An 11,428-nucleotide genomic window follows, 5' to 3' on the forward strand; every position below is an offset into this window, starting at 1 on the left:
AATCACTACTCGCTCTGTGCACGGCTGGGGCAAATTAATAATGATTTCTTTGGGCTAATTTTATAATAGTAATAATTTTACATATGTAATTTATTTACCATACAACAATAATTAATCAAGCACGTTGACATGTACGCAAGTTTCAGAGGTTTGCGGCGCCTCCAGTTCAATAACATTATTAAATCAAATCATACTGTGCTGTCATATTTAATATGCATTTTAATTTGCGAACTTGCTCAGTTAAGACATTCATGCTGCAAAGGTCAGGCCTATTCAATGATATATTGTTAAGTTACATGTTCATTCAAATTGATCTGCAATTGATTCTAAGAATCGATGGAAATCTTTGATTGAAACATTGTAAACTGAGTAACTGGTTCATAGAGACTTTCACAACCCTGCTTGTCTTGTTCTTCATTGCTTCCTCTCTTGTCTGCACCTTCTTGAAGTGCGGACACCCCTAATTTCCAAACATAAAACAAACCCTAAACGGGACAAAAGTTCCCGTATGAACATTCATTTCCAACGGTCTGCGCAAACCGACCATGACCAAAAGCAGATGTTCCACTTTTCCTCTTCATTATATTCCCTAGTACTTGCACCAATTCGATCAGAGACAAGTCTCTGAATCCGATATCGGTATTGGGCTCACATATCGCAAATAATAACAGAAAGCTTTTTCAAAGAAATTTAATTCCTTCAGCAAAAACAATTTAAATTAGGACGAAGTCCATAAAAAAGTAACGAAGACAATTAATTAAGGCTTTATAAATCGTTACCGGTTCAATCTAAAGATTAAATTTTAAAGACGCTTTTCAAGTTATGTATGTCAAATCGAAATTATAGCCATACAAATGTGTCTATTAGAGATAAAGCCTAAAAGCAGGTTTACAATGACTGTATTTAACCGAAACTAATATCGATAAGCTGGAGGATGTGTAAATTTATAGGGAGTGGCAAGATTAATTTTATGGTCGGTTTATGGTATTTCGAGGTGTAATTTACATAGAAACAGCTGTTCGCTGCATTTCACTAACTATTCAGATGCTGGTTCTAGGAATTTGAGCCAAGTTTGTTGATAAGTTTTGTAATTCTAGTCTAATGCATTTTTTGGTATCAGAGTGCTTTTCTATAATTACAGACATGATACTTTAATCTGTTGAACATTTAAGGATTCTACAAAAAAGAGCAAATAATAATTTGCTCTGTATCATTTTCTACTACTTAAAATAAATAGAATTATAAATTAATAAATGTTTTGGATTTGAGTAATTTGTAGCCTTATTTTAGAAAAAAATTTGAAAATTATTTAAATCAGGCCGAGCATCCCTAAGCAATCTTGTAGCAGCGCTTTGTTAAAGTATGTTAAAGGAGTAGCGGCGCTTTGTTAAAATTATATGCAGAAAAAAAATGTATTGTAAAAATTATTTGCAAAAGGACCCAAAATTACGCAAGATGATCAGACGCTTGCAAGACAACATAGAACACTTATTTTTTGACAATCACGATTTAGAACAAGTTCTTTATTGACGGATTGTTGCAAAATTGGTCTTAAAGCAAATTACAAATTGCGGATATTATTTTACAAAATCTTCTAAAAATTACACAAAACCGATCTATAAAATTAAGCAAATCATGGCGAATCAGAACTAACACCAATTTGGAATATGTTTGTTCTTTGCTTAACTTTGCTGTTAACGGTTGCTCATAAGTCAGCGGTTCAAGAAAAGTAGTTTTAGTAAAACAAACATTTAAAAAATATTCGGATCAAAGCCAAGTTTTCCAAAATTGAGCGCAAACTATTTTCTCTGTCAATCGCTTCAAGCAGAAACGAAAATTATTACATTTAGAATTATTATACATCGGAATTGCTCAAAATGAAAATTCCGCGAAAATTACCTTCTAGCACCACAGTAAACTCCAGCTCACGCTGCTCTTATACGGTATGGAAGGCGGTTTTTTGCATTCAATCCCAAGATGCAACTTATTATAAGCAAAGCATATTTATTTGCTTGAGAATCTGTGTTTTGCATACTGAAGTCTGATGTTTGATTTGGTTCCAAAGTCCCGAAATAATTTTATTTTTTTGTTCCAGAAGGAATTCCGTAGAAGTGCAATGAACTACTTAACAATGACGTAATGACTACGCCAGTTCCTCCAAGAAGTCCTACACGATCTCGAAGTCAAGCAAGTAGGCGCCAAAGAGCTTCTGTTCACTCAGACTGTCCACCTGAAGTTGAAACTGAGTCTCCATTGGGAAACGCAAGTCCTGGCTTAGAAAAACGAAGCGTTTCTCTAGTAAGTGTGCACCTAGGCCTTAACTGAAAAAGACTCACTGAACCCAATCTACAACAAACATCTAGATTGATCAAATAAAAAAAGTTCATTAAAAATTCTAATTTGATTGCAAAGTAAATGCAGAATTGATTCCTGAACTCTGTGTTTAGCAGGTATGACTTGCAGCAATTGTGAAGCTGCGTAAAAATTATAATAGTCGAGAGCGATAAAAAATCTCATACCTTAATGAGCTCTACAGTTCTTTGATGAGCCGGTTTAGATACAGAACGTTTTAGCTTTATCATGAGAAGAGGGGTAATTTGAGAATACTGAACTTTTAAATTAGGTGTGAGTGTATGGCTGCTATTCGTAAAGCTATTATGGGATCGCTTTATTTTATTTATGATCAGTGTTTTCTGGAATTGCATGATTTTTTACTGTATCGTTTCTCTTAAGCTAAGAAGCTTTTGATAAAACCATGATAAAAAGTCGCAGTTATTGGGAATGTGTGAATGCGAAAGGCCGAGCATTCGATATCATAACAGAAGAGAACGAATTAGTGTTTGTTTTGTTAATGAGAGCTTATTTTCTCATTTTGTTAGACGCTTTAATTGTTTTTAATTGGTTAAAACTGAGTTTATTTTTTGCCCAAATTGACTTATAATTGAAGGGTGCTAAAGTCTATGCCATCGATGTGTTTGTTCTATTTTCCTATTTTCATCGAAAATGCCTTGGCATGGATATTTTGAGAATAATTTGGGATTAAAAAAGTTTCCCACAAACGGATAAATTTTGATAAACTGATGCTTTTTCTGCAATGTGTAGAGACATTGTCGTTTTGATTTCAACAATAATTACAAAGCGATGGTCTTTTTATCATATATGCTGTGAAATTTGTATGTGAACTCTTCTGTAAACATTTGTATTAACATTCTCAATTGCTTTTTATATATATTTTATATCTAAACTTTTGAAAATTAAATTGCTGTTCACAACGGTTGATAAAAATATTAGCTTGTATTTTCCGAAAACTATACTTTTTTTACTAAACTATTTTTTGGTAATTTTTGTGCAATTTTTAAACTAATTATTTTTATAGAAAATGTTTGCTGTTCAAAAGGTTAACTTTGAAAAGTCACCGAAAAAATACATCTCATAGTGTTATTTTTCAAGCAGCAAAAATTTGCATAGTACCTTCATTTGCTTTGGCTATACTTTGCGCAATTTTTGTAGCAATTGCTGAATAACTCTCGGAAATTATCTGCCGGCATTTTTAAGCAATGATTTGTTGGAAAATTGCAAATTTCGCTATTTATCATCAGGATTAATGGAGCACACTTTCGGCAAAAGAAATTTGTATCTTCATTTTTGACAAATTTGCTCAAAGTATTTTATCTGCATGCTCTGTTCTCAAAATAGTCCTTTGAAAATCCTATTTCCAAATTAATTTTATCGAAAATTTTAAGTTTAGGTGTAACAATCCTGATATTTTTTTAAATCGTTGGCACAGCTTCAGAATTTTTCTTTTCTTGCTCAACAGGATTTAATGTATTAGTGAGTGAATTTTCGAAGAACTGGGAAAAGGGTACTGTTCAGACTAATTGGAAAACACCTGCTCTGCTTTTGCATGTTCCTAAAATTTTCCTCAGATTTTCCTTTTCTATCTCATTTTCTTACATTTTCTGAAATAGTTTTCTAATACAATTAACACTGTCAATTCTTTAAAAACTTACCAATAAGGCACACTAACAAATCTCTTTGAGCAATTTTCGTCAATATCAAATGGTACTCATTATTTACTATTAATTCCTTAGACGCAAAGGCAATTTACTGTGGTTGACGGAGAACATGGCAGATTTACTTATTATGAGACTAATGAAAAGTTTTTAACATAACACGTAAAGTCTGTTGAATCTGAACATTTGCAGGAATATTTATTAAGTAACTGTTAAGTACCCCATTATGGTAGTTTCGACCTCAGCAACTGTACTAACGAGCCATACTCCGGGATTGAAAACGAAATATATTTAAATCAAAACCAGTTGGTGGTTCAAAGCACAAGAAGTTTTTTTTGCTTGACTTTGCGGCTGAAATTCGCAAACACATTTGAACCCAATAAGGCCTGGCAATATTTATGAAGACAGGTTCATGACAGTACCAAGAGTGAACGGAACGAGTTTGTTATACGTCCATCAGGCTCTTTAAATGTTACGTAAATCCATCAGGGAAATTTTTTTCAGGTGACGGAATGGATTCAAATTGCGTCTTCCTCGTAATTATATAGCAGATAATTTGAGAGCTTAGACTTTGGTTGGTTAACAATGTTTTTTTATTATACAATTTGTGTGTTGGTTTATCGTCAGAAGGCCTCTGTAGTGGCGATTTTCTCTAACCTCACGCCAAAAATCCGAGCGCTCTTACAGCCTACAATTAATTAGGAAGATTATAGTGTTGCTGGAATTTCGAAATTACACTGTTGGTCTCCAAGAGACTTATATCAATGAATAATTACAAATTGATAAGTATGAGATACAGCAGGCGAACTTAGTAGTTTGAGGAGCGTAAGTAGGTACCGATGATTAATGGTTTTGCTTATTCGAAGTGAATAATTATTCAGCAGATAGAGATTTTCTGAGCAAAGTTGGATACAGACTTTTTCAATAAATATTATGTCCTTTACATAATCAAATTTTAGTTCCGAATGGGCGAAATAAACACATTTTAAAGTAAAATCAGCAATAAATTTAGGTTCACTTCCATCTTCCAATATTACTTAAGTGGTGAAAAACGTAGAATATATAACGACAAAAACAAGTAAATTTGTATCTAACTGAATATTCTACATTTATCACTGTCAGCGTTTTTTCCCAAACGGTGTTCACATTCTCGATATAATACCGGATATGTCCATTTTGCAACTTGGAACTTACAAATGTTCCTGGTAATTAAATTTTCCCGTTTTCACGTTCTGAGCTTATTTATACTGGCCATTCCAGTTGCAAAAAACAGTTCGTCTAAAGCGAAAAATTGCCAGCGTTGAATTACCGTAATCTAATTTGTGTTTAGTTTAATTTGAATTTCCGTACGTTTTTCACCAACTGTGCGTTGGATTGGACAGTATCCAAATCTTATTTAATTTTATATTTTCTACGAGTTCAGACAGTGAAGACTGAAACTGAAGAACATGAAACCACGTTAATTAACGTTTATATTCTTCGGCTTGTAAAACTTTTAGTTTCTACCCATTTTGTTTTAGCCAATAAATCGCCAGGAAATAATCAGGCATTGATTGTTTCACCGCCAATGGAAAAAATCACATCAAAGCTTCCCACAAACAATGAAAAATTACGCACATAGATTTGTTTGGCGAATAACGTTTTACGATTTTTAATTGAAGCTATTAAGATGTCAGGAAACTCGGCGGCTTAATAATATGCTCTTGCTGAATTGTTACGGTAGATGCAATTACGTTACGAATCAGTTACTGGTACATCGACGTCTTTGGCGGCGTGCAGTTTTCCATTTACTTGCACTGATAATATACTTGGCATTTTGTTTTAAATATTATAAATTTAAATTTAAATATATATCTAATTGCGAATTTATTAAGTTCAATGATGTTTTTCAAAAACACTGATTCAAGTGCACTTTTGCTATTAACACTGCTAAGTATGAGAACAGGGCCCTTTAATTGCCAAGCGGTTGAACAATAAATTCGTGCCGGAAGTTCAAACAATTCCGCTTTGTTTAGAAGGCCGTAATTTTTACTTAGAGGGTACACGAAAAGTGAGCGCAAACAGATTTGGCTTGAACTGAAAATAATTAACTGCTTATCAGGTATAATTTTACGAAGCTAGTAAATGGATTTTTAAAACATCTCTTTGAGTGCTACCTAAATGCTCAGAATCATCAATAGCCAGAGTTTTCTCTTGAAATTACTCAAATCAATCAAATGGAAAATAATTTTTATAATGCTTCCTAACAGAGTAAAATGTAAATTTAGCAGTGAAAGTCCATTAGTGACAATATAGTTTCAGTCATGCAACTAGAGGTTTAACAAACTACCACCAATGATGACAGGTGTTTACAGGACAGAATGAGTTAATAGCCATTGAAATGTGTGTATAAACGAGTGATTTATCGAGGAATTATCAATCACCTGTTGAATGGCCGTTGATTTTTTTCTCTTCTTGTTTCAGACTACTTTGCAACCGACGGTTATTCAACCGAGGATGGCTCAACTGGAAACCTTGGAAGCAAAGGTAAAACATTCATTGGTTTCGGTTGTTTAAAGCTGAATTGAGAGTGTTGATTGAAGTGCAACATTTGCTGTTTTAATATTCACAATTTCTCCAAATAGCACCCACGTCTGATGAAGACACTTTATAAATGCAGGTGTTTGATGAAATTTATTTCAAGACGTCAAGCAAAGCATTGTGGGCTCTTCATTGTCAACTAATAATTTCCTTGTTGTGTTGCTTTTCGCAAATTATTTTTTTATGCAATCACCAAAGCTCTTGAAACCAACGCATTTTGGCCTAAAGTTTACTGAAGCAAAAATGTTTACGAACTTCAATAATGTAACAACTTCGACTGAAGAATTCAGGAGAATTTTCTCTATAATTTCCCTCGAATCTGTAGATTGAGGTAGACAATTAACATTGGTGATTTTAAATCCATATTTAGTTTAAAATTTCAGCAGGTTTTCTTGGCAATTTAAACATGTATTATTCAAACAGGGGTGACACAAAAGAAAATATCGAAAATGAAGAGGCAATGAAACAAGCAAACTCTACAGACTCTCAATTACTGTTTTGAATTTGCAGATTTAAATAAGAATATAAGAAACATATTTTAAATAAGAACTGTTTTTATAAATTTGCATACAGTTTTTTATACAATGACAGAAAAGAAATATTGGACATAGGAACGGACAGCATCTACAAACGTTAATTTGCTGGCTCAAAAAAACTAAAATTTGCAGCAGAAATTGCGTCTAAAAACGAATATTTTTGAAAAAAAAATTAATGAAATTTAGAATTAATGGATTAAATCGATAGAGCAAGAGATGAATTGTATGATCAGGCAACTATAACTGAAAATACTAAAACTGGAAGCATTTCAATATACAAAAAATGTGTCTAAACCCTTAAAAATAGCCTAAGTAAAGTTAATTAGTACGAAGAAAAAAATGTGCAAGTGAAAAACTGAAAGATCGTGAATAAAATTAATTTGAGAAAATCAAGATACTAATAATAAAATACAGTTTAAAGGTAATTAAGCGGCTTATAATCAAATATGTGACTATACTGTTTGATTTTGTATAGAAAGTTTAAAGAAATTAGTAGAAAGTATGTAATAAACTTAAATTTACCTGAGAGGAAGTGCTTTTGTGTGTGAGATGAAAATTATTCGACATTTAAATATGAAGCTTCATGCAAAATAAACTACAATTGAGAAGCTTTAAAAGCAGTCGAAATTATAACGAAATCTCAAACTTTTCAATCGACAGAAACACTTAAAACGTGGAAATTTATTTCAAAATATGCTAAATAAACACCGGTGTAATTAAGTTTAATGTAAATGATAAAGAAAAGCACAAGATAAACACTAATAAAAATTTTCAGTTTTAACATGAAAACACTAATGATTAAATAATGATGTAATAAAGCATTACAACATTATGAGGAAATCGTAGATTTAAATGTGATTTTTTTTCTGGCTATGAAAAGTCAATTATCAGAGTAAAAAACGAATAAACTAAAAACAGCCAGACAGTCCCGAATAAGATTAATTAATAACATAAAGATGCTTAAAGTATACAGACAGTGCAACATTAAATGTATAACTGACCAGCACACGTAAAGATTAGAAATTGCATAAAAATAGCCATATACTTTGACCCTATAGGAAAAGCAATTATTTAAAAAAACGTTTCTAAGGAAAAGTTTTTCTTCGAATGCGGTTTCAGAATCCACATTATCATCATTTAGAATGGAAATACTATTGCAATAATAAAATCAATCATTCTAAGTGCATTCCATCGCTCTAAACTATAAATCGCAACATTAATGACCAAGATTTATTTCCTAATTATTGAAACATCTTCACTTCGTGCCATTTTACACACAATAGCTATTCATTTTCATTATAATATGAATTTTACTGTTCTTTTCATATGCAGAATGACGACACCGACTGCAGTGCGTGTCTTACAATAAAGCATTTTTTAAACTCAAACAATTCAATTAGGGCTTTTATTGCATTAAGGACTGAAACCCCAGAAAAAGTTGCCAAAAAACCGGCTATTCTCTCTGAACAGGCTCTTGGGGGGGTTTTCAATCTACCTAAGACTTTTCGCCCTTTTCAGACATAAAAGGCAAATTAAATTGGAGTTGTGTTCAAAAGGAACTTTTCGCTTCATCCCATTATTAAATTGTACTCTTTCGTCAGGGGTGTGAAAAAGGGTGCATACGATTTAAACACTCGAAACCCGTTTTTGATTAGAATGTATTCAGTGGTAAATTGAGCCTGTTCAAAGGGAGTTTTTGTTATTTTATGTTAAGTAAGGGCATTGACCCAAAATATTTGTACATTAACTGAAAGTGAATAGAGATAACTGATAAAGGCAACGAGGAAAACGTCAAGCTAATAGAAAAAAACCAAACAGACCTTATATTCACCTAATGAATAATTCTAATAACTCAATTGAATTAAACATCCACTCATTAGTTGAATTTATTCGACAAATAAAGCAGCCACTCCGTACATCGTAAAGCATTCTGATACACAACAATTTACACCTGAATGAGCAGAACTTGCTCAGGAACTAGTTGGATAAATTAGTGGTGTCCACTCCTTGCTAGGAAGCGACATCCAAACTGCTATTTTAATAGCCAATAACTTTAGGATAATATGGAGAGGGACTTTTTTTCCTGTTGCAATTGATTGAAAATGCACTGTTTCGATAACAACCCTTTTCATTCATTATCTTCTGCTTATATCAATACACCTCATTTCATCGATGCTGAAAATGTAGATTTGCGACCACGAAACATGATGTAACTTGAGATTAATCAATCATTTATGGAATCGTTACCAGGTATTAGGTACCTAAATTCCCATCTAACTAGCCAGCAATTTTCATGTTTAGATAATATCAGGATATGCATATTATGTTGCTTTGCAACCACAGGCCTGATGTAATGTAAGTTTTAATGTCCCTAATCATAGGTGGTATTGATTACACGCAGGATTATGTTCACGAAAAAATTCCATCAGGGTATTGGTGAGCTTGAAATAGTAGATGGGCTTCAGCTCAATGTTAATGAGTTAAAAACGCACAGTTCACAGCTTTGCCTTGAGCGTATTTCTACTACACAGCCTTCAAGCTTAAGAGCAATTGGTTTTCTGAACACCCCTATTCGTTTGCTGCCAGCAGTAAATCCGATATGAGCAAACTGAAATGGCAAATACTGCATTTATATGAACAAAAACAAAGATCAGAGCTCGACCTCTTCCAGCAGGGGTTCCAACTTTATTGTTCCATTAACTGGTTACAGAGTGGGTGGCTTGTTCGAGTCTATCTTTCAGACGGTAGAAAAAAGCCATCGTGTGTAACGCTTTAGATCATGAAGATGGGCATTTCAATGGTCGGTGCAGTCTGCACCAACAAATCTTTTTACCGGTGCTTTCGTTACAGATGGCCAGCATTGAAGTATCTCTATCCAACACGCCAAGACGCAAAAAGTTCAATACGGGGATACTAAATTCCTCTATACGATCCATCCCGAAAGAGCTGGCAGCTAAAGAGCTGGAAAATCTTCGAAATGCCCTTAAAGATAAGGAGAATATCATTCAAAGCCTTAGGGGCCAACTAACGGTGCCTGGGTTAAGGTTGAATTCGATATTTAATGGTGGGAGCTAATTAGAAGTAGTAATTGCGTTGTTTTAACGAATGGAAATTGCAGGTAATAACAACAATAATAATGTGAATAATAGTACAAGCAATAGGGAATTAACCGAGGTAGAGAAGAAGCAAGCGGAAGATAGACTGGGAAGACTAAAGACTGACATTGAAAACAAACGCCTGGCCATTAAGAACCTGAAAATGGCTTTGGAGCGGCTGGATATCACAGAGTAGGTTCCAGATGGTTTGCAAATTTGATTATTCTTGACCGGCCTTTCCAGCAATATAGACGTTCGCATTCAGCAAGCTGAACTGGAATATCAATTGGGGAGGGAAGAACTCAACCTTCTAACGCTTCTAGAAGAGACACGGACCCTTCAGCTGTGCATAGAAGAGTCCAATCGATCTTGCGCCGAAAACAACACTTTGTTTAGGTAAAGACAGATTTTTGAAGTAATTTGTTTGCATCGGAAATTTTCCAGCTGTATGGATGGCTCAGATATGGTAATACTGCGGGCAATTACATTAGACTACGATCAAAAAAGCCCGAAATTTGTCGCTGGACAACGCGACAATATTCCAGGATTGTGGATAGATTGGGCGCTGGAAGAAACCGGACTGACAAAAGGGGACAGGTAAGCTGATTATTTCAGCCAAGCTTTTATGTGAACAATTTAATCCCATGCACAATTCGTTTGTTCGGAGTTTTACACTCCATTGTTTCAGCTCCACAATTTTACACGCAATTTGAGAAACAATGGGAGTGCGGCACTTTTTCCTTTACAATCGCTAATTTGTTTCCTAATGTCTAAAATCACTTACAAAGGCTGATCTAGATTTTCGGCTAGTCGTGAACGTTCCATTGCGCAATCATAATAATTGTGCTCTACCCATAATAATCTGGGTCGTATTTGCCTAATCTAGAAATATGGAAAGCTGCTAAATTACTCAGTTGATTAATCGCAATTTCCACTTTGGGAGAACCTTAACTCATGCGAACAGAATAGGTTTTTGTGCTAATTCGAACCAGTGGTAGGGTACAATACTGGAAGTTGTCTGCAAATGCCCAATTCATTTCCATAACTTTAAATTCCTCGGCACTTAGTTAATTAAGGCAGGTGGGTACCGGATGCATGGGTGGAAGGTTACGTTTATTGACCCTTCTTATTCAACATAATTTCGCTTTATGACTATAATCAGCCAGCGAATCGCTTCGCAAAGTCGGTTGTGAAATTATGTCTT

At 34.0% G+C, this 11,428-nt stretch overlaps 1 protein-coding gene across 2 annotated transcripts in view; it reads left to right on the forward strand.

Annotated features, from left to right (window-relative positions):
* The window catches only part of LOC125503625, a 31,182-nt gene extending 19,781 nt beyond the window's left edge, over positions 1-11,401 (forward strand). The window contains exons 2-7 of one of the 2 annotated variants that reach the window (XM_048664341.1): positions 2,099-2,298; positions 6,477-6,539; positions 9,980-10,193; positions 10,248-10,416; positions 10,468-10,620; positions 10,669-11,401. In XM_048664341.1, the coding sequence (XP_048520298.1) occupies positions 2,140-2,298; positions 6,477-6,539; positions 9,980-10,193; positions 10,248-10,416; positions 10,468-10,620; positions 10,669-10,825 (915 nt within the window). In that variant the 5' untranslated portion in view covers positions 2,099-2,139 and the 3' untranslated portion in view covers positions 10,826-11,401. Of the gene's footprint in view, positions 1-2,095; positions 2,299-6,476; positions 6,540-9,979; positions 10,194-10,247; positions 10,417-10,467; positions 10,621-10,668 lie in introns of both variants that reach the window. The other variant, XM_048664340.1, reaches the window with a different exon arrangement.
* The last annotated feature ends 27 nt before the right edge of the window (positions 11,402-11,428 follow it).

This window comes from Dendroctonus ponderosae, unplaced genomic scaffold (genome assembly GCF_020466585.1).
Source record: "Dendroctonus ponderosae isolate FM_Combo_2020 unplaced genomic scaffold, Dpon_F_20191213v2 Dpon_F_20191213_206, whole genome shotgun sequence".
In the NCBI taxonomy this organism is placed as follows: domain Eukaryota; kingdom Metazoa; phylum Arthropoda; class Insecta; order Coleoptera; family Curculionidae; genus Dendroctonus; species Dendroctonus ponderosae.